Source organism: Pelodiscus sinensis, chromosome 4, assembly GCF_052426305.1.
Source record: "Pelodiscus sinensis isolate ZL-2025 chromosome 4, ASM5242630v1, whole genome shotgun sequence".
NCBI classification, from domain to species: Eukaryota; Metazoa; Chordata; order Testudines; family Trionychidae; genus Pelodiscus; species Pelodiscus sinensis.
The window spans coordinates 80,044,220-80,068,341 of record NC_143055.1 but is presented as its reverse complement, the minus strand read 5'-3'; the positions used below and the strand labels follow the sequence as shown (position 1 = coordinate 80,068,341).

Sequence of the window (24,122 nt, the reverse complement as noted above, 5' to 3'; positions counted from 1 at the left end):
CGATGGGACCCCGGTCCTAGCAGTAAAGGCACGGACGTTAAACCTTTTCGGAAACATACACACACACACTGCCCTGACCGTCGGCTGACAGAATTGGCGTAGTCGGCAGGATTGTGCTATTGGTTCACATACAGCAACATGAAGCCTGTCATGATAGACATGGATTTTTAGTGGTATAGAGAAAGGGTTTGCCCAGGAAGGTTGGGGCAACCCAAAATTGGATAGAGAAATGTTAGGAAAGGATTGGGGAAATCCTGAGGAGTTGTGGGTGCAGTTCTGTAAGTATAGAACTGCCTGCAAGCTAAAGAATGGGACAAAGCCTGAGTCTGTGGAAAGGAGCCACTTTCCATTTAGCAAGGAAAACAGGATCAGGCCCAGGCAAGCAGGCAGAAAAAGGAAAACAGGATCAGGCCCAGACAAGCAGGCAGGTAACAGATAAGATTGAAAGCCTTGTGGTAGAACTGAGAAAAAGGCTGTAAGTACTGGAAATCTAAATCCTTAAGCATACTTACAAGAGTAATATCTGAAACAAGGCCAGTTTTTATTTTAGAGATAAGAAAGTGTTTTAAGAAAAGAGAAACAGAATTTAAACTCTGCAGAGAATGGAGAGAATTGAGCAGTTGTGCAAATGCTAAAATGGTGTAGATAGAAAACTGTGGTTTCTTTACAGTCATTCTGAAGGAAAAATGGGCCCTTTTTCCAAAGGAATGTCTGTAAATAACCCAGGCAAATTTGACTCAAATCTGTACATTTGATTAGAGAGACTGCTAAAAGAACTCTAAAGAGAGGGGGTTCTATTGGAACTGAACTACCCCAATGAATAAAAAGGGAATGTAATTGTTGTACAGCTATGTAGAAATAGTGTAAGAAAGGTTCAGAGAGAATGTATGTGTATCTGTGTGTAGATATATATATATATATAGTGTAAGTAATAAATGAAGTTTTAAGGTCCAGTAATCTTGTTTGTTTGTAGGTTTAAAACAGATTGGTTTGGTTTACTTTCAGTAAGACCATTTTAGTCCAAGTTGTTTAATGAAGGTACAGGAAAACTGTAAGCATAAAGAAAGAGTTACACTATATGCAAAGTTTAATGTGGCTAAGTAGTGTTGTAAACAAAGATTGCACATTTTCCTGTAAACTATAGAATGAGTAAAATCTGCAAACAAACTAACATGCTGTGAAAGCTCCAAGAGCCACAACAGGTTGTGATTTCCTTTGTGATGTAAATGCCCTAGCTGGCAGCACAAAGAAGCTTTGCAGGTAATAGAGATCAGAAAGTTCAAATTGTAGCCCTCCAGAAAGAAAGAAAAAGGAGGTACTGGTATTGCTATTTTAGTCCCAATAAGAGGTTGGGTATACTAGGAAAAGTTTAAATGTAAGCAGTCTTTTAAGAAGGCAGAGAGAAGACTGAGACAATTGGCAGTTGTAAAAGATGTTACCCCTTTTGAACACAATCTTGCAAAGGTTGGGGCATAGCCCTTGGTCTGATCAAGTGTTAATTGCTGTCCATACAATTTCAGACCTACAAGACAAATTGACTAACTTACTTGTGTATATGTAAACCCTCAACTTCAAAGGAGAGGGAAACAGCTGCAACTTTTGTCTTCTGTGGAAAACCTGTAAAGAGGTGTTCTTCAAAATTGGCTGATACATCTGCTGCAGACATAGAGAGGTAGAAATGCATGTCCCTCAGTACTCAGACAAAGCTAGATTCCCTTAAGGATTGGTGCTGAGAGTTAAAGCAACTCTCAGATTTACTTTTTTTGTTTTTCTTCCCTCAGGAATATGCTTAAGAAAAGGACCAGGAGGTATGAGGCTTAGTAAACAAGCTCACCCTCCTTACCAAATTAATAGTAGACAAACCTGTGTCATTGGGAAAAGTCATTTAGCATGTGAAAAGGGGAAGGCAAAAGTTTGGAGCCCTATATGGACATAGTTGAAGGAATAAGGAAAGTAGAGCAGACATTGGAAAGTTACTAGGAATGAGAAACATTTTCTTTGAAAGGACAAAGCAAGTGATTTGAGGGAATGTGAAGATAAAAGGTGGACTCCATGGGAGAATGGAAGGAATTAAGTGATGGTTGTAATATGTAAAGGGAAATCTTGTTTTAAAAATGACACCTTGTTTCTTTGCAGCCTCTTCCTTAAGCACTGTGCAAACGATCTATGCAAAGAAACAATCAAATGTAAACATTTTGTCTATGAACACCTTTGTTAAATCTGCAAAGGAAAATTAGGGATTCTACTGAAACTTAATTGGTTAACTGCATAAAAGAATGAACTCTATATATTGTAACTATTTTGTGGATTTCAAATTAACTAGTTTTATTTTGTTTTGGATAATGTCCTCTTGCTTAAAATTGCAAACAGACAAGGCACAACTTGGTTAGTGCTTCTGTTGGGCATTCAACTCTTAAGGACATTTAACTTTCTAGAAACCAAATTATTAGTTTAGAAACTCAAGCTTTGAAACTTAACTGTCTCTTTCAAGGCTGAGTTGATAACACTTTTGGCTTGCTTTTAAATTCAACATTATATGTGAATACAGGCTGCCTGGCTATTTCAAAGGAAAGTGGACAGGGAAGGCTGTTGCTGTTTCAGCAGACACATCCACTGCACCCCTGACCACAAACATAGAAGGAACAGCTCAGTTTGCAGAGCTGGCAGCAATCAATTAGCTTGTGAGGCAAGGGCCAGTATCATAGATTGGAATATTGGAAATGGATATACCAGCATGCAACCCACATGCCTTAAGCATAAGTCATGTGTCCAAAAGAATAATACTCTAGCTGCACAGTTAAATAACCTAGCAGATGCAGCAGTACAAATTTTTGCTGCCCAGGTGGATTGGGAACGCCTGTACATTTGGCCACATGAAACCTTGGGATACACAGAAAGCGAAGAGCTGGTGCGGCAGGCACATGCCAGGGGGTGGCCTATCACCCACAAACAAGCCAAAGATCTGGTACAAGCTTGCACCCTATGTGCTGAACTCAAGGAAACATATAACAGAAGGGCAATGGTTTGCCAGACTAAGAGATGGAAAAGCACTATGGGCAACCTGGCAAGTAGTTTATATTGGTACACTACCCACCAGTAAGCAAGGGTGGAAGTATGTTTTAACTGAAGTGGAAATTGTTTCAGGAATTGGTTTTACTTACTCAACCCCAGTGGCAACAGGGTTGTTTACAGTCATGGGACTAAACGGCTTAATAGCCCTGTCCCAACACCCCAGTTTGGGAACACAAACCCATTTACTGCACTCCTACAAGGGAAAAGGAGTCTGGACCACTGCAGATGCTGGGCTAACACCAATAACCATTACTGAGGCTTGGATTGTATCCAAGACCAGCAAACCTTATGTTTTATCACAGGAAACTGAGGCAATGACCCTGAACAGTGCTCCAGTGGGATGGATCCCTCCCAGTGCTGGTGTGGATCCGGGAAACCACCATGAACTTTTGTATATATATATACCGCTTGCTGTTGTAGCGCTTGCAACCACTGTTGTTAGGTACAGACTATTGAAATGAGACATGGCACTCCAATTCGCCATGGTCTTCTTCCTCATCCCAACTGCTACTGCTGTACCAGAACACCTTACTTGACTCTTCCACTGGACTGGGAATCGAGTTTGTCCCTCTCAGCCCAAATGACTGGTGAAACAAGAGTGACATCTTCAGATGGGGACTGGTATGGTTCAATGACAGCGACTACCGCAGTCCTCAAAATAACTTTGGGGGGAGGCAAGGGAAGTGGCAACGAACGGTATGGGATAAGACATGCTGTAACTAAGAATGTAAATAACTCATGGCTAAATTGGTTAGCCCAACAGCTAAAACTTTCCTTAACTCCTTTCCTACACTCTATTATGATCACTGTTTTAATTGTTTTGATTGTTGTACTCCTTTTCTGCATAACCCTATGTATTGTGCAATACCTAGTTAATGTAGCTATCTCTTGTGTGCACATTCAATACACATAACCAGGAAAGGTCCCTAGTCAATTCCTAGATCCTAAACCCTCTAATCAGGCCATTGGGTACTTTTAAATTCCTCCAAGGTGGGCAAGAGGCACTGGCAAGCCACCATCTTGCATTCCTGGGATGTGGTGTGTCGTATCAGGGGGTGGAATGTGGCCAGACAGCCTGCCTCCATATTATCCATCTTATTTGCCTCTCTGAAGCACAGGACAGAGAAGGAGCAATAATATCAGCATAGTCTATGCTGGCTCATCTGATCCTGAGAAGCTGAAACACAGATATGTGGATAGAGAGTAGCTAAGTCAATAAGCTGGCCTCCAGGCTGCGGCTGGCATCTATGTTGATTCGAACACACACAGTCCCAGGAAGAGGAATTTCCCACTGAGAAAACAATGTCCTGTACTTCAAAATTTAATCATCTCAAATCTCTTACAAGTGTAAATTAAGTTCACAACTCCCTTGTAAGAACTGGTCTCACAGCAGACAGACCAGCATCAATTGGCAATTAAGATAAGAAAGAGAAATACGTGACCTCATGATTATAAAAGATGGGCCCAGCACACACTCACTTTGAGTGTCATTCTACCCTCTACCTGCTGGTCAGGTTAGGTGTTTGACCTCCCGAGGTTCTATGGGGACGCCCACCTCGTATTTTCGTCTTTCCTAGGAATTGAGGGACCGGCCCTGGCCTGACATGCTGGAGTCGAGAGGCACAGAAGGGGGTAAAAATGGTACCTGGATGTGGTCCTCTGTCTTAAGTGTACACATAGAAAGAGTAAGCTGTTACTTGGTACCATTATTTCTATTTTTCTATCTTTATCTTCTTTGTAACCATTTTTAAGATCTTTATCTTCTTTGTAACCATTTTTAAGACCTATATTTTGCTAATAGTTAAGAAATAGAGCAATAGCCATTGTAACCATATGATTTATAAGCTTCCTCAAATAAACCTGTAACTGTTTAAGCTTTAACCTGCCTCCTTCAGTTGCCGTAACAGAACCAAGCACAATTTAAAAGAACTTCAGCCGGTCTAAAGGGACAGTTATAGGAAGAGCTTGGGCGTTTGGATCTGTGTCACTCCCAGGTGACAGGACCCACTGGGGCATCTTTCAGTCTTTCCTCAAGGCTGCCCGCTGCGAAGGAATTATGAAATTCTAGCAGCTGAAATCTAAGATGTAATAAGCTCTTCCTATATAACGGGGCGTCTGTTGGCCTGCTGGCCACCCTCTGCGATGGGACCCCGGTCCTAGCAGTAAAGGCACGGACGTTAAACCTTTTCGGAAACATACACACACACACTGCCCTGACCGTCGGCTGACATGTATCTAGGCTCAAAGATCACAGGAATACTGATAGTCTATGTCAGTGGTTGCCAACCTTTTTGAGCATACAGAACCCTTTCCAATCTGTTAAAATTGTATGGACCCCCACAAGAGGAGCGGTGGGAAGCGGCAGCCGGCACATACCTTGGCCTGTGCTACTTTTTCAGTTCCCGCCCCGTCTGTCCTGTGCCCATCCATGGAGGATACGGTGAGGGGGCTTTTGTGGCAAAAGGCAGCTCCTGCCTCAGCACTCCGCCCTTGGCCGGGCAGGGAGCCCTGGGGGAGAAGAAAAAAGAAAAGGAAAAGAAAAGTCAGAATCAGGCCCAATGCCATGCTGGGATGGGGGAGAGGGCTGGAGTATGTACAACAGTGCAGCTGGTGGCAAGAGGATGGATATTGACCCTTATATCAAGAGCCCATCCCGAGAGCAGGAGGCAGTGAGTGCAGCCGCGAATGGTGAGCCCTGGGCAAGAATCACCTGGTGGAAAGTCCCGGTCCCACAGTGGACCCGATCCTTACTTTTTCTTTCCTTTCTTAAACTTTCTGCGGATCTCCTACGTTACCATTGCAGACCCCCAGGTGTCCACAGACCTCAGGTTAGGAACCACTGGTCTATGTACTTAATTATTTCTGTGCGTGTATTATTTATGTTGGGGTAGACACTATAAAAACATTAAAGTTGAAGTCCCCATTTCTAATAGCTTACTATTAGATAGTCAAACAGACAAAATGCTTGTGTCTGATGTTAAGTACATACGGTTTCCTCAACCTCTTCCCAGCTAATTTTTTCCACTATTTCTGCCCCAATATTACTCTTCTTTCCTCCTACCTATACCACTATGACATAGGGGTGATGTTGTGTCCCCATATTTTTTATGAAAACATGGTTTTGAACATGAATATGCCTAACACAAATATGCTTTATACAAAATGGGGCATGTAACCTATCATGGAAGAGCCTGTAATCCCCTAAATGTTTATATTCTGTTTGTGTGCATATCTCATCACTGTTTTAAAAGTTAGAAATATGAAGTATAAACCTGTTTATTAATCTAGGTTTGCTAGTGAAAGCTATTAGTGGTACTTAAGGACCTGGTATTCAAGACCTGTGAATAATCTTGTGTTTCCTGTAAGACTGGTTTAGGGTTAGTGCTGCTAAGACATGTGTCTAGGTCACCTGCTGCTGGAATCCATTTGAATCAGATAAACACAAAGGATTCCTATTTTGGGCAGAATCTATTTATAAATAGGGAACCAGACAATAAGGGTGTTAGCAGATGCCAGACACCAAGACATCCCCTACTTACCATCAAAATGACTGCTGGAAACATATAAGACTGAGCAAGGGGAAGGATCTGTCTAGCTTGTGAAAAAGATGATTAAACTATTTTTAGGATAAGAAATTATATGTAACTAGTTTCTTAAAATATTAAGCTTAGCTGGTGTGTTTTTTATTTTGCTCAGTAACTGACTTTGACCTATCTGTTATCACTTGCAACCACTTAAATCCTACTTTTTATACTTAATAAAACCACTTTTATTATTAAACCTGTTGTAAATAGTTGTTATGGGGAGGCAACAGTTGTGCATATTTCTCTTTCATTGATAAAGGGAGCCAACAACATATGAGCTTTCTCTTTGTAAAACTTTTATGCGGAGTAAGATAGATTCGTCTGGGGATTTGTTCTTATTTGGGTTATGTTCCTGGGTACTGTCAAGTCCCCGTGGCTGAGCCTTCACAGAGCTGAGCTGCTCTGTGTCTGTGTTGGTCTTCTTTGTGACCCCAACTCTGGGCCTTTGCTGTGGGAGACCACAGCTTTTGGCTCTACAAGACAGGGTGGTGGGTCAACAGCAGAGCTGACAGCCTCCAGGTGCTTGGGCAAGCTGGGGGATGTGCGGCTGCTCCACGTTCCTGGAAGGGGCAGGGCTGAGAGCAGCTGGCTTTCTCAGCACTGCTTGGAGTGCAGCACAATGCACCCCTCACGGCCCATAGCACTGCCCAAAACATACGGTGTAGCCTCCGGCAATAATTTCAGCAGTGGCTGGAGACCTGAGACCCTTTGAATTGTTGGGTTCCAGAGCAACTGCCCCTGTGCCCCTTTATCCATCTGCAGGCATGTGGAGTGCCTCAAAAGGCTGGTAAGTTGGCCCAGTGATATGATCATCAGGTGAGTTTTAAGGGGATCTCTGTGATCAACCCATCACAATATGTATAGTAGATTCATAGTTTTTAATAGGGTTTTTTTGCACAGATGTACCCTCACCTATGTCATCAGTGCACACCTCATCGGTAAAGACAACATTGTAAAAAGTGAGTTCCACCCATTGTAGTTTGTCATTTTGCATAACTGAGGTACTTCAAGTTAGTCAACATTACTGCAAATATTGGCTACGTCTTTCTGTACCTTAGTTTCCCGTTTGTAAAATGGGGACAATAATACCATCTCCCAGAGAAGTTGTGAAGATAAATTCATTAATGTATGTAAGCCACTAGAAACCTTGATGTTAAACACCATAAACAAATCCCATGAGGAAATTAATGTTATTCAGTATGGGGATTGAATGGTGAGAAGTAAAGTAGCCATGAGACTTCATATTAAATTATGAGTTTGAAAAGTAATACTGAAGAGTTCCTCATTTGATGAGAAACCTTTTCTCACTCATATTGTCACTTCTTTCAAGTGCTTGACTTCAGAATGTTAATACAGTAAAACTCCGATAGTCCGGCATCCAATTGTTCAGCACTCCGGATACTCCAGCATCAAAATGCCAAGCAATCCTAACCAGCTGATTAAAAAGCCTGCCACAGAGCCCACATGCTGGCTGTAACCAGAGGGAGCATAAGGCTAGGGGAGGGGGGGAAGGGAGTGGGATCGTGTTACACTATGGAGAAGAGCGTTTTGCTTCAGTGAAGGGGAAAGGGAGGAGGATCAGGTTACAGCACAGAGGAGCTGCGAAGAGGAAAGGGGAGGGGAGAGGAGGGAGATTGTGTCCTGGCCAGCTGTTAAACCATGCAGCTGTACTGGATCTCCTGATTCTCCGGCAAATCTGATAATCTGGCACCACCTAGGTCCAAAAGGTGCCGGATTATCGGAAGTCTACTGTAGTCTATCTACTGTTAATGTAGGTTTTTTTCTGTAATTTATAAATATAGCAGGACTATGTCTTTATATTTTATTGGATGGAATTGAGAGAGAACTGATCACACTGTATCTTAAGAGTACAAAAAAGGAAAACTTTTACAGTGTTTGGTTAACATGTAAAACAAAGACTTCTGAGTTACTATGCTACTGTGATTGTCTTTGGAAACTGTGTCTGCATAAAGCTATTGAACCTCTGATGTAGTAAACAACATTTCCTTTCAGGCTGACACTGCAGACTTTCATATCCCTGACAACAGCTAATAGCTGATGTTGTTAGTTCAACTTGTTAGTGGATTTAGGACTAAATGAGAGTTGGAGTTTTTAGTTAATGTAAGAAAATCAGGACCCATGGTTAAGAACTAATTTATCTGGGAAAAATTGCAATTAAACCCCTTTGACACACAGGAATACTCAGAACTTCACTATTTGTGTAAAATAGTGGCTAGTAAGAAAGACACTTGATGCTCAAAAATATTTTATTCTGTATTAGCTTTTCTATCACCGTTATCTCCATTCTATCTGTAGACCACTAAGGGACATGACTAATATCTGTCTCACGTGTTCCATTCTTTCTTTCCTTTCCCCATGGGTAGAATTGTGTGTACAGTGGGATGTTTTGTTTTTGTAAGAGGGATGTTTTTTAAACCTCAGTTGTAAAAAAAATATGGTGGTGCCTCCATATCTTGGGTTCAAAGCATACCTTTGTTGTAGCTTCAGATCCCCTGTTTAGTTTCCATCTTTTAATTTGGGAAATCCACTGGAAGATTTCCCAACATAGTTTCCTTTCTGGAAGCAACAGATATGAGAATTCTAAAATAAAGTAGACTTAGAAAGAAATAGGCACTTGCACCCAATTCAGAGACCTGGATTTGAAAGGAACCATTTCAGGCTTCACGTAAGTTTTCTAGAAGGAAAACCAGATACCGTGTGTAGACTGCTGCAATAGATTATTATTCATGGGTGAGCACCAGGAAATCAGGATTTTAAAAATACACTTGATGAGTTAGAATGATTTGGGGTTTTCAGAAGAAAACAACCTGCTTTTTGGAGTATCCATGTCCCAGAAACGGTAAGCATACCACACAGTTTCTGATGACATATGCAATAGTCTTGGGCCTGGTCTGCACTAAAATTTTACCATGTTTTCATGTGGTTGGAAACAATAGTGCTCATGGACATAAGGTTGAATATGATGAAGCAATCACTGTAGACCAAGATAAAACATGTTTACCATCATACCAGCTAATCATGATGAATCCTTCACCTCAGCAAAGGTCTGTAGAAGGATAAGGAGCAACTCCAGGTGATGAACTTAAGTTCTGAAGCAGTGATATTTTTTGCATAGCTGGGGTAACTACAGAAGTTCCACTCATTCGTGTGTGATAACCACTTTTGGATTTTTACTACACTAAAATCTGCATCCTGAGCTATGCACTAAATAATTGCAGCTGAGCAATGAATTAGACAAGTTCATTATCTTATGCTTAAAAAGAAAACTGGGATGAGAAAAGAGGTTAGGAGTGGGAGCAAGTGGGAAAGGCATAGGTGACTCGTAGTAGCACTCAGGAGATGAACTGCTCACTTGTGCCTGACCAAAATTTTAATTGCTAACGGGGATGCCTCCACATGCCCCTCTCTGCCCTCTGCCTCTGCAGGCACCAGTCACCCTTGGGCAAAGGAATGTAACAGTGGTCATATTGGGTCAGATCATTGGCCAATCAAGCCCTATATCTTCACTTCTGACAGTGGCCAATGCCAGGTGCATCAGCGGAAATTAACAGAACAGGGCAATCATGGAGCGATCCATCCTCTGTCATCCACACCCAGCTTCTGGCAGTCCAACCCTAGGGACACCCAAAGAAAGGGACTGCATCCCTGCCCATCTTGGCTAACAGCCACAGATGGTTCTATCCTCCAGGAACTTATCTACTTTTTTTATTTGAACAGTTATAGTTGGGGCTTCACAGTTTTCCCTGCTAAGAAGTTCCACAGGTTGACTGGGCTGTGTAAAGAAGTACTTTTTTTAGCTTCATTGCGTGATCCCTGGTTCTTGTGTTGTGTGAAGGAATAAATAACTTCCTCATTTTCTCAACACCATTCCTGATGTTATAGACCCTCTATCATATCCCTTGTTAATTTGCTCTTTTCCAAGTTGAACAGTCCAGTGTTTTTTAATCTTGCATATGAAAGTTGTTCCATACCCTTCGTAATTTTTGTTCCCTTTTTCCCCTAGTTCTAATATCTGTTTTTGAAATGCAGTGACCAGAACTACTAACAGTATTCAAAGTGTAGGTTTTCCATGGATTTATATTTATATGGCGGCATATTTACTGGCTAATTACCTATCCCTTTCCTAATGGGTCCTCACATTTTTTATTTTTGACTGCCACTGCACACTGATTGGATCTTTTCAGAGAATGTATCTATGAAGATCCCAAGATCTCTTCCTTGAGTTATAACAACTAATTTAGATCTTATCATTCTGTATGAATAATTAAGATGAAGTTTTTCAATGTGTATTACTTTGAATTACTCTGCATTTATTGACATTGAATTTCTTTTGCCATTTTGTAGCTCCACCATCCAGTTTTCTGAGATCACTTTGTGACTTGTTGCAGTCAGCTTTGAACTTAATTAGCTTGAGTAATATTTGTAGCATGTGTATAGTTCTGCCACCTCACTGTTCATCCCTTTTCCCAGTTCGTTCATGAATATGTTTTCCTGAACAACACTGTTCCCAGCACTGAACCTTGGGAAACCCCACTATTTTCCTCTTGTCATTCTGAAAACTGACCATTTATTCCCAGGCTAGTTTTCTATCTTCACAGCAGTGATATTCAACCTTTTTGAGCATACAGACCCCTTTTCAATCTGTTAAAATTGTATGGGACCCCCTGTAGCCAGAGAGAAACCTCCTTTCTCTCTCCCCCTCCTCTCTCTGACATCCTTGGGAGAGAGAATCCTTGAGAGCAAAACTCTGTCTTCAAAGGCTCCAGGGCCTCCAGAGGTGCTGGAATAACAATGGCCCTGGATACTAGACAGGAACCAGATAACAGCAGCAATTGGGTCAGCAGGCGGTCGGGGGACCTTGGGCTACCTATGCCTGGTATTAGTATTATTACGCCTACACACACTTCCCAGAAGAGGAATCTGTTGCACCATCAGAAAAAGGATGTCTGGCCCTAATGATTTAGTTACTTCCACCTCACAGGTGCAAATTAAGCTTTGGACCCCCTGTGGGAATGGGCGTCACAAAGACGTTCCAACTTAATTGGCATTTTAATGACAAGAGGAAGCGTCTACGTGACAACAGGGGTATAAAGTAGGGCCCTGTGCCCCACTCTAATTGGAGATCCACCCACATACCTGCTGGTCAGGTGGTCTTGGACCCCCAAGACTTTAGGGACACCTTAGTCTTGTACTGACTGCTTCCCATTGGGATTGAGAGGAACCTGGCTTCGCTGGAGTAAGGATCACAGGGGTAAGAATATACCTGCTAGCTGTCTGTTTTTACGCACATTTAATAAGAGCTCAGAGAACCAAAAGGGTTTCATGATACCTGTAAGTGACTTTTTATTGTAATTTCTGTCTTGTCCTTTTTGTAGTGGCTGTGTTATCTGTAACACAGCAGTAACATTTAACAGCTAAGCTTGCCTTGTAACAATAAGATAGTAACTGTTTAAGCTTTAACCTGACTCCTTCAGTTGCTGTAACAGAACCAGACACAGTCAAAAGAATCATAGCCGGTCACTGGGTAAACACAGTAAGAGCTGAGTGTTGGGGCGATGCTGCCTCTATGAGGCAGACCCTGGGGGCACCCGTCAGCTTCCCCTGGCTGCCTGCTGCAAAGGGACCCTGTCCTAGCAGCTAAAGACTTGGGTGTAATAAGCTCTCCCAGAGAACTCTTGGGGCACCCATCAGCCTCCCCTGGCTGCCCGCTGCGAAGGGACCCCGTCCTAGCAGCTAAAGACTTGGGTGTAAAACTTTGGGGCACCCGTCAGCCTTCCCGGCTGCCTGCTGCGAAGGGACCCCACCCTAGCAGTTGAAGACTCGGGTGTTTAATAGGGCTCACAGATCAGTCACTGCCCTAACCACCGGCTGACACCCCCCCAAGGGGAGCAGTGGCCAGCATGTCCCTTGGCTTGTGCTGCTTCCTTAGCTCCTGCCTCCTCCATCCCATGCCAATCTACGGAGGATATGTTGAAGGGGCTCTCATGGCCAAAGGCAGCTTCTGCCCTGGCACTCTGCCCTTGGCCAGGCAGGGAGCCCTGGGAGAGAAGAAAAGGAAAAGAAAAGTAAGGGTTGGCCCCACCATGGGACTGGGAGGGGGAAGAGTGCTGGAGCATGAATGGGGAACCAAGATTGGATCCCGAGGGTGGGAGGCAGTGTGTGTGTGGCCAGTTGTGAATAGGGAGCTCATGTGATAATGGCTTGGTGGAAAGTCCCAGTCCTGCGGTGGGCCTGATCCTTACTTTTTCTTTCCTAAACTTGCCTCTGACCCCTTACAGTACCGTCATGGACCCCCCAGGAGCCCATGGGCCACAGTTTGGGACCTACTGTTTTACAGCAACTGCTCCATGAGCGGAACCCTCTTATCCCATGACTGCCTTAGGGAGCGGGATGAAGGGGGCGAGATGGAGCGTGCAGAGAGTGAAAGGGAAGAGGCAGGACTAGACAAACGGAAGTCTGGCCCAAGTCCCAGTGCAAACCGGCTTCAGTGCCGCTTTCCCAGCAAGGCTGGCCTTACCATGAAGTGAACGGAGGCGGCTGCCTCAGGTGCCAGAGTGGGGGGAGGGGACCCCACTAGGACCCACAGTGTAGAAAATTGTGTCTGCTGCTGGTGCATATGTGTTCTCTCTGCTCTAGCTGCACAGAGAGGGTGGAGGGCTGAGCTGGAGGAAGGAGGGCACAAGAGACAGAACAGGCAGGCAGGAGAAAAGGTGGCAGGGGGGCGCCATTTGAGCTTCCTCACCTCAGGTGCCAAAATGTTGTGGGCCCGTGTATAGGCAAAAAGTGAAACTTCTCAGTTTTTGTCCAGGCACAGAGTGGCCTTAGCTGGGAGGGAAACGCTGTGCTGGGGCTAGCGCGGAGCGGGATGCGGAGCCAGGACTTTCGCCTCTGCCCTTCACTCCTGCTCCGGGGAGCCGAACACGTCTCTGCGCGCGGGCAGACCGGGGAGTTCCCGCAGCGCCCGGGCGGCCCTCGCTGCACCTGCCTCCCGCGGGGCCATCCGGAGCCCGGGCGGAGGGGGGGCAAGCGAAGAGCAGCAGGCTCTGGTCCGCTCCGCTCTCGAGTCTGGCCCGGGCGATCTGCCCCGCCGAGGGGGCAAGGCTGTGGGCTGATGGGCGTGGCTTGTGGGGTGCGCTTTGCGCGCCCTGCAGATTGATTTACACTGGACTGCGAGCTGCGCGGCGGAGAAGCCCGGAGCTGAAGACAGGTGCCTCTCGCCTTACCCCTCTGCCCCGGTACAGTAGCAATAGCCAGCTCCTCCTGGAGCCGGGCCCCGGGACATTGCTTTAGCTAGTCGGAGGTTTTTCCTGGGGCGCTCAGCGTGGTGGGATCCGACTGGTTCAGGACTTTGCATGTGTGCGTCTGCGACGGGATTGAGCCTTTCGCAGTTACCCACCATACAACGCTAGTGCAGTTACTCCGGGTAATAGTAGCACTTACGCTAGCCTGGTTAGGGCACGATCCTGTTAACGTTTATTTGTAAGCGTTTAGCTTAATGGTTTCCTGTAATATTTAGTTTGCAGAACATGGGCACGTTTCATTTTGAGTGTAATAAGTTTATACTTACATAAGTTTCGGCATAATCATTTATATTAGAGCTTACAGGACCCTGGCCTGAAAACACGGAGAATAAGGGATACGGATTGTCCCTCAATGTGGTGAAAACAGAAGGAATGTATGTTGGTACAGCTAACAGAAACAGGGTGAACGCAGAGAGTATGACTAATGGACAAGTTGTAAAGGCAGTAGATGAATTGAGTTATCTCAGATCTTTTATAGCCAACAAATGAGGTGGTGCCAAAGAAATGGTGGTGCAAATGACGAAAAGACTATTTTTTCCATAGCCTTTTATGGATGCGAAATTAATGCTGTTGACAGTTTAAAAAAAAAGAGAATGCTTTTGAAATGAGGGTGCTGGTGAAGATTCTCACATATATTATGGATGGGAAGAAAAGATGAATGTGTGTGTTAAAACTATTAGTGCAGAGAAACAGTCCCTGATGGAAATCAGCAGATGCACATTGGTCACATTAAGTGTAGAGATGGAAATCTCTTTGAGACAGTTATTAAAGTAGGAATGATGGTGGCCCTTGTACTAGGGGACAGCCAGTAAGATGCATGGATGGCGTGCAGCTGGGCAATCAGCTGTTGAGTGGCTTATGTTAATGGATTGTAAAGTTTCTGAAAATTCTAATGTGATAACATTGATATTCAAACCTGTAAACACTCGTGCATTTGCTTAACTTCATTCACACAAATTGTCCCCTGAAAAGAATAAAACAGTGAGACTACTTGAGTGAGTGGAAAGAATCATGACAGCAGAATCAGGTCTTGAATATATTCAACAACTTGCAAGTTGCCAAATTAATTAATAATCAAGTTTACAGTACAGACATTACCTTGTTTCTCCCTGTAAATACTTGTTTTTGTGAGTTGTTTCTGAGTATCTGCGATCTAAAAAGTCAAAAGCCAGCCCATGAGTGAAAGGATTACAACACATGCAATACTCTTTTCCATTTTCAAACAAACACTGTGGAGAAATATCTTAAAAATAATGTAAGTATTAAATCAGATATTTCTACAGGATATTGATTGTCCCCAGATCTCATTTTCTTCTATGGGCATTGGAATGGACAGGAAATGTAAGCACCCTACAGCTCAAAAGTAGTACACAAAATGAAATCTGCAGGTGTGTGCGTGTGTGTTGTGGGAAGAATCACTACTAGAGGGTTTTTATTAAAAAATCAATTTGTTGGAACCTAGTTATTTATTAAACAAAAAAAGGACTAGGTCAGTAATTAATTTATTATTATTATTATTTTATTTTAGTCTGTTTATGAATGTTTGATTAAAGTATTCCCTGTTCTGTGAAACACTGGAGCGGGTAGTAATTAATTTGAAGTTTTTCATTCCAGATTTAAGGACAAAAATGGAAAAAAGGAAATCAATGCAAGGCAGGAAATAATTAGAGCATATTTATTTATAATCAGAGTTTCTTGATTTAGTATTTTAAATAGCTTTATATAAAAGTTCAAAGGGATTTAGAAACAAGAAATATTAAGAATTTATTGGAGATAGATTAGGAGGGACTATTTTTCAAGTTTGGCTTTTTTAACACTAATCATTCGTGTTATGTTTGTTCTGTCCCTCTTTTAAATTTTAGGTAAAATCATGCCTACCCAAATCTGGAAAGGATGGGTCATTTATGTGGTCATAATGACAAATGGCTCTGAAGAAAAAGCCACAAAGAAGCTGTGTCCTTCCTGTGATACCACTCATTTTTGTGATTGTTCTTCAATGAATTTAAGCACCATTCCTTCAGGACTAACAACTGATGTCACAGGGCTAAATCTTTCCTACAACAGAATCAAATCTGTTACAGAAACTGATCTACAGCTGGGTGTGAATCTCAGAGTGCTGCTCCTGCAAGCCAATCAAATTTGGACAATAGATAAGGATTCATTTGTTTTCCTTGGAAAATTGGAACATTTGGATTTATCAGATAATAAGCTGAGTCACTTATCACACAGTTGGTTTAGATATCTTTTTTCCTTACAGCACCTAAACATACAGGGTAATTTATATACAATATTGGGGGACAATCCCTTGTTTTCTAATCTCAAAAATTTGAGCTATCTGCATCTGGGGAATAAAAATTCCTTCTCTGCTATACGGAAACAAGACTTCGATGGAATTACAGTTCTTCAGCAACTTGACATTCGTGGTCAAAGGCTCAAGCAATATGAGTCAGGGAGTCTGACAACAGTGAACATAAATCATATAATCATAAACATAAATGATGTTCATGTGTTATCACGGATGGTAGAAGATTTAATACATTCTGTAATATGTTTAGAACTGAGAGAGATAGACTTCAGAACAGCTAATGAATCTTCGTTACTGGAACCAATGAGTCGTTCTGTCATGCAGAAATTTGTGTTAAAAAGTGTTTTGTTTACAGATGCAAGCATTAACAAAATGTTAAATATCTTGGTGTATACTGAGCAATTGTTGGAGCTAGAGTTGGACAACTGTACACTTCAGGGAACGGGACACTTCCAAGAAGAAATTAAAATAAAGAGAAAAAGCCCTGTAGAAATAGTAACAATACAGAGCTTAAATATAGAACAATTTTACTTATTTTCAGATCTTAGTAGTTTGAAAAATCTTATAGCTAACATTACCAAAATCACAACTGTAAATACCAATGTCTTCTTGGTGCCTTGCAGCATTTCAAGACATTTTTCCTCCCTCCTTTATCTTGATCTCAGTGAAAATTTGCTTGCAGATCCAAATTTGGAACATTCATCCTGTGAAGGTGCATGGCCCTTGCTGCAAACTTTCAATTTAAGTCAAAATTCACTGGGTGATTTAGAAAAGACAGGGCGAAGTCTATCTCATTTAAAACATCTTACTCACCTAGATATTAGCCGAAACAATTTTGGTGAAGTTCCAGAATCGTGTCAATGGCCGGAAAACCTGAAATATTTCAATATCTCAGGCACTCAGATAACCACGCTGACAGCTTGTATTCCTCAAACTCTAGAAGTTTTGGATGTTAGCAGTAATAACCTCAATGATTTTAGATTAAAGCTACCATTTCTCAAAGAGCTCTACATTTCAAATAACAAATTAAAGAACTTGCCAGGTGCTGAATTTATTTCTAACTTGGTGTCCCTAAGAATCAGCAGAAACAAATTAACCAGTTTCTCTAAGGAAGAATTTGGATCATTTAGGGAAATGAAGACACTGGATGCTAGTGACAATAATTTTATCTGCTCTTGTGAATTTCTCACCTTCAGTCAGGGCCAGGAAGGAATAACAAATGTCTTGGCTAACTGGCCAGAAAACTACATCTGTGACTCTCCGTCTTCTGTGAGAGGGCAGCAGGTGAAGGCTGCTCGGCTTTCACTGTTTGAATGTCACATGACTTTGGCTGTGTCCTCAATTTGCATTCTAGTGTTCTTGGTAATCCTGTTTATTGTTATCCTGAGCTACAAACTTCATCTGATCTGGTACATGAGAATGACCTGGGCTTGGCTTCAAGCAAAAAGGAAACCTAAGAAATTACTCAATCAGGACTTTTGCTACGATGCTTTTATTTCCTACAGCGAGAGAGATGCCGAGTGGGTTGAAAACTTAATGGTACAGGAACTCGAGCATGCTCTCCCCCCATTTAAACTGTGCCTTCATAAACGGGACTTTTTGCCTGGGAAGTGGATCGTTGACAACATCATTGACTCCATTGAAAAAAGCCGTAAAACTCTGTTTGTGCTGTCAGAGCACTTTGTTCAGAGTGAGTGGTGCAAGTATGAGCTGGACTTTTCGCATTTCCGTCTCTTTGATGAGAATAATGATGCAGCAATTTTGATCCTTTTGGAGCCCATTCAGGAGCACACAATTCCCAAAAGATTCTGTAAACTGAGGAAAATAATGAACACAAAGACCTACCTTGAGTGGCCTCTTGATGAAAGTCAGGAACCAATATTTTGGTTTAATTTGAAAATAGCATTAAAATCCTAGTAAATGTTTGTCTCGACTAAATCAGTAACGGGTCCACTATAAGAGCCTGATCCTATTACATTTGCAGAATTAGGCTCCTACATTTGCCAGAAAGGTGAAAACACTGGAATTTCTATGTGGTGTTCTGAAAATAGTTTTAAATCATTTTATGTTTTGTTTTGGCCATTTATTGTCTCCACATTTCAATCTTCATCTACTAATGAAGTCTATGTTAAGGGAATATATAAAATGAAGACCAAACGTTATTTATAGATTTGTCCATGTGCTCTATGCATGCGTGTCGGAAAAAGGCTGTAGTGTGAAAACATGCAAAATCTGGTGCAATTCTGTATTTTTTATAAAAACTATTTAAAATCAGTTGTCATCCTATTAATTTATATGCTAGTAGCACCCATGCCATCGAATGTCCGACTCCTCAAAGATATTAAGGCACCTAACTCCTTTTGACATCATTTGGAATTAGGCACCTGAATACCTTGACAATTTGGAACTAAGTGTGTGCCATATTATTAGACTGGCAATGGAAGAACATTAATTGACTTCATGGTGTCTTCTGCATCTCAGTGTTCCCTGGTTATGGGGTCTTTTTTTGGGTGTAGGTTTTTGGAGGTGGGGTGGGAAGCAGTTTGAAAAAAGTAATCTGATTATGGCTTTATCAAAGTGTTAAAGCTAGCTCTTTAAGTTTGTAAAGTAAAACAATGTAAAGAAAATAAATCCAGAATTATAAATATATTGTAATCTAATTAAACATTTGGCTAATGCTCAAATTTATTAATTCTTTTTAAAGTCTGCTATAACTTGCATTTAAATCAATTGGGAAACTTCCCATTTGACTTCCGTTGCAATTGAACCATGATAAAAATTTCAGAAGTCCATATTAGGGATGTTAGTGTATACTTGTGTAAATGGTTAACTGATAAGCCTGGTCTGTCCATTAACCCAAATGATTATAGCACTCCTCCCCCCTTGCTGCCAGCGGCCGCAAGGTCGGAGATGCAGGAGCCAGTGCCTGTGGAGAGCACAGTCCCTTCTTTGTCTGGCGAGTAGGGTTTTCCATAATTTGTCGAGCCCTGTACATGCCTGTGTGCACATGTGAACATAGCTATAAAACATTATGCAGTTCAAGAACAGTATATACTAAAGAGAAATGTATGCAAATGAGCACAAGACCATGAGCTGTTCATTGTTATGGAACTGCCTCTTGAAATAAGGCAGAAGAATCTCATCCTGCATGATCACTAATTTCACCATGCTTTCTTAAAGGCAAAAATTCCACCCTCAGTGCTCTTCCTATTTGCTGAAGTTTTACTGTTTATTCTTCATCCATTTCTTATTCTCTATATAGAAACTTTAAAGTTATCCTTAGTTGGCTCAATGTAACTTAAAATTTATCCTAGAATATGATCCATTTAAGTGAAGCTGTGTAGTCTGAATACAGCTGCTATTATATATGCCCTGGAGAAATTACCCTTCCAGGGGCAGCTTCACTGATTCCTGAGAAGCAGAATACAATCTCTCATAAATGATCTGTGTTGTAGACCCTCCTTTTTGGGCTGAGGAAATACATTAGTCAGACTCTGAGGAGGAAGGATCCCATATATCTTTTGAATAATGCCTCTAGTTTAGCTAACACACGGAATTGTGGTTATGGATCCTGTTTTCACGCATCCTTAGTGGGAGAAATGGTTGCTATGAGGTGGCCCCTTAGAATATGAGGGGAGACTAAAGGGTCATCCTGAAAAAAAATTACTTCTTTGTTGGGGAGTTGGTGGGAGACAGTCACCGGCAGTGGACTATGTCTACAGAAGTTCATAAGGCCAGAAATTAAATGGAAGGAAGCATTTTACATTGCTGATACCACAAAGTGGCACTTGTTTTAATTCTGAACAACTCACTTATTAAGAACTGGACTACTTTACACAGTTAGGTTAATTTAACTGCATCACACAGGACTGTGAAAAATTTCCCAGCCTGTTCAATGTAATTAACCCAACCTAAGTCCAAGCACAGACACCAGTAGGTGGATGGAAGAATTTTCACACCAACTTAACTACTGCCTTTTGGAGTGGTGGATTTACTACAGTGATAGAAGAACCTCTTTCTTGCTGTAATAAGTGTCTGTGTAACCCATACACCTACGCTACATATACACTGTGAGCCTCTTCTGCAAGAGGAAATGCAAATGGAGCATTCGTTTGCATATGTCTCACTCTCATTTGCATTTCCTCCTCGGATCCCTTTTGCACAAGAGGTTTTTGTGCAAAAAAGTGCTTTGTAGGCGGTTACTTTTTGTGCAAAAACCCCGTTATGCACAAGAGCCGTTCTTCCTCAAAAAATGAGGAGTCCCAGCTGACCCTGGGCTACATGTGCGGCACTGCCCCTTTCAAAGCGGCAGCACCGCACACTGATCCAAGGCTCAGTAGTGTGGTCCTTCTGTTTTGAAGTACCCCCTCTTTGCTGCCTCTATCTGATAGAGGCAGCAATGGGAGACGGAGGAGGAATCGACTTAGTTGACTGACTATCCAATAAGCACTTGCTGACTATCTGATAACTCTAATCCTTAATATCCCATGTCTAGTTTTAATCTGTGTACAATGGCACAGATGTTGTAGTGTTTCAGTGTACACACTGCCAACACCAAAGAGGCGAAGTTCTCCTGTCACTGTAGGTAATCCACCTCCTCAAGAGGCAGTAGCTAGGTTGATGGATGAATTCATCCGTTGAGCTAGCACTCACAACAGTGGTGGTAGTGATAGAAATGTAGCCGTGTAGACCAATACTTAGCAGTAAAAGGGCTGTAGTGTCTTCAACCAAAATGGAACTTTCTTGTAGCAAAGTCAGTTTACCCTACCAAAATATAAGGCCCACCCCCATGTATTACTATCCCACTCTTGCTACACGTATACATTTTTCTTATTTGACTGATTGAGGATAGGAAAATTATAACAGGAAAAAATACATAACATAGTAGACATAAAAATACTAGTTTCTGACACTAAAGATTGAACCAGGATATATCTAACCAACTCAAAAACTTGAAAAGCGTGGCAATAACAAGTTGAATTGCTTACCGCTTTCAAATCTCCTACTGTGCTATTGTTAAAGCACTCACAAGTCTTTCACTTCCACCTTCAACAGATCCCAAGAAGCAGTATGTACCTCAGCTTCACAGAAATTGCATCCTTATGCAAAAGCTTATTATTATCTGTGACTTCTGATGCCTTTGTATCTACAAAGGAGTACATGTGAGGAGATTATTTTGCAGTTTTCTGATTACCTTCAGTGGAGTTATGATTAGAACAAGCAGTTCTTTAAAGAGGTATGCACTGATACAGCAACAGCAATGGGAAGAGAGGTGCCTATGGCGGATAGTGGTATAGTCAGGTCTTGTCTACACTGCTCTGCAGGACTGTAGAGTTGTGACTAGTAGGGTGCACCAAAGTATTACACTGTTGCTTTCTAGTGTGTGCACTGTAGACATGAACTAAAAGGATCCTACTTCACATTAACTTAGTCTTCTTCCAGCAGGACTACCTTAATACAAAACATAAGCCATTTAATTTATGTCCACAGCACCCACTGGGAGTGACACAGCAGCATTTTTGTACACACTGCTATTAGGGATGTTAGATTTAGTTTAATCAACTAATCGAATAGTCAACCCTGGCCAGCAGTCTCTTAATACATTTAAAAAGCTGGTGTGCAAGGAGGGCGGGGGAGAACTGGTGCAAGCTGGGAATCAGGTGTCTTGGCTTACACAGGGTCTCCCCCGCTGTGCACCTGCCAACTCTTATTACATTTAAAAGGCTGGTGCGCAGTGCTGGGGACCTGATGCGAGCAGGGACAGCTGATTCCCAGCTCACGCTGGTCCCCCCGCTTGCACTTCTGCTTTTTAAATGCATTAAGAGCCAATATGCTTTTAATACATTTAAAAAGCAGAGACGCAGTGTTTGAGACTGGTTATGACATGGGAATCGGCTGATTCCTGGCTCAAACCTGGTCCCCGCTATCGCTCTGCTTCCCCTGCTCCCCCCCCCCCACGGAGACAGAGCTGGGGGGAACTGGCTTTTAATCCGGCTCTTCCAAGCACCGGCTTGTACTCCCGCCCCCCTGCTGCCTCTGATAGCAAACTTGAGTTAGTCCTGACAGCTATGGATGGTCCTCTAAATAATCCCATTAATGGGTGTTGCTAAGACTGTCTGATAATAGACTGTCTATTTAGGTCTGCTGCAGGTCTGAAAATTTAAAAAAACAAAAAGAAAACCCCAGCCCTAAAGGAATCTGTGAGCTGAAATGTCAAAAAAATTGCATTTCAATTTCAAGGTTTTATTTGAACATTTTCAGACAAACTCATTCCAAAATCACACTTTTTCATTGCAGAAAGAACATTTTGTTTTGGAAATACCCAAATAAAGCAATGAAATTTCTATTTTTTTTCTTTTTCAGACCTCAACAATGAGCCAAAATCAACCCAAATTTGCAAACTGTTTCAGTTGAGCTGAATCTGTCCATAAGCCAATCCTAAATTTCAGCAGCCGGGGCTACCTATCAGAACGGCTCGGTTCCTTAAGGGTCACAGGCCTCAGCCCTGTCTGGGACAAGCTTTGCTCATGTCCCCAGATGGGGAGGATGAGTACTAATGAATGAGGTCATGACTGAGGCCAGGCCAAGGCATATAAGGGAGAGGCCTGAGGGACAGTGAGAAGCAGGTTCTCACTTTAGTTGGGTAAGGCTGGGACTGCTAGGCAGGAGAGAGGCAGCTGGCCAGAAGAAGCTGTTGCAGGTGAGTGCTGCAAGGAGGGAAAGAGAGTAAATGTACTGTTTAATAATACACAGCTTCAGGAAGGAGGGGCATAGGGCCTTGTGATACAATGAAAGAGATTGAATCCAGCCCCTTCCTTGATGTCCACAAAGATTTTCTGTCCACAGACTGAAATTTTGAATGTATTTCGAAATAGCTTATTTTGAAATTTGGTGCTATCTACACAGACATCTCTTAACCCTTGTTCCACAAGGCTTATAGGGATGCCGGAATAGAGCACCCATTATTTTGAAATTAACTTCAAAATAACGAGCACATGTAAAAGACGCAGAACAGTTATTTGGTATCCCAAAAAAGCTCCGCTGTCTAGACGTACTCTCTGGGAATGTAGCTGTCCTTAGTGAAGGCTAATTGCTTCCTTAAGAAGAGAAGACAAGACCTGTAAAAAGGGAAACATTGTAAGGCTCTTTCACTGGGTTTTGGAGAACTAATAAGTAGAGTCACCTACTGCAAGAAGGAGTCCTTTATTTTATTTTTTTTCCCTCTTGTTTACATGGACTTAGGTTGAGAGAGACCCTATTTTTGCCTCTCTTTGTTTGGATCAGATTTTTATGTTGCTATATAGGGATTGTGACTCCTAACTCATACCACTAAATACTCACTCATTATACTATATTAAGAAATTACTTTTGAAACTAAGATCAGTCAGAAAGTAGAGTTTGCCTATGGCACAGTAAAAGATTTCTTTAAGGAAAGATTAGATAAACTTCTCCAAAGAGTAGGAGGGACCTTCTTTCTAAAAGCATGGGGCTATTACTAGACTCAAGAGATCACTGCCGGCCCATTTGACCATCATTCAAAGTAATAAAACCAGCACTACCCTATAGGGGAAGCCATGTAATCCGAGCAAATCTCTACTAAATCTCTCCCCATCACTCCATAGTAGAATCCATAAAACAGCAATATCACATGAAAATCCATTGAATCTTCTGTCTTGATTCTGTATAAAAACAGGTAAAGAACATATGGGTGCATTTGCTAATGTACAAAATTACAGAAGAAAATATCAAACGGATTGTTATGCTTGATCGCTCTGAGTTTGGTTTTTCCTCATTACAATTTGTTTTCAATTTGTAGCCAATTTCATATTTGTGGTGTAA

The 24,122-nt window shown here is 42.1% G+C and overlaps 1 protein-coding gene across 4 annotated transcripts in view; it reads left to right on the top strand.

Moving 5' to 3' along the window:
• The window catches only part of TLR2 (toll like receptor 2), a 30,991-nt gene extending 12,434 nt beyond the window's left edge, over positions 1–18,557 (top strand). For 2 of the 4 annotated variants that reach the window (XM_075930093.2, XM_025185298.3), the window contains exon 2: positions 15,841–18,557. In XM_075930093.2, the coding sequence (XP_075786208.2) occupies positions 15,849–18,200 (2,352 nt within the window). In that variant the 5' untranslated portion in view covers positions 15,841–15,848 and the 3' untranslated portion in view covers positions 18,201–18,557. Of the gene's footprint in view, positions 1–13,757; positions 13,913–15,840 lie in introns of those variants that run through there. The other 2 variants (XM_006111557.5, XM_006111558.5) reach the window with 2 other exon arrangements.
• The last annotated feature ends 5,565 nt before the right edge of the window (positions 18,558–24,122 follow it).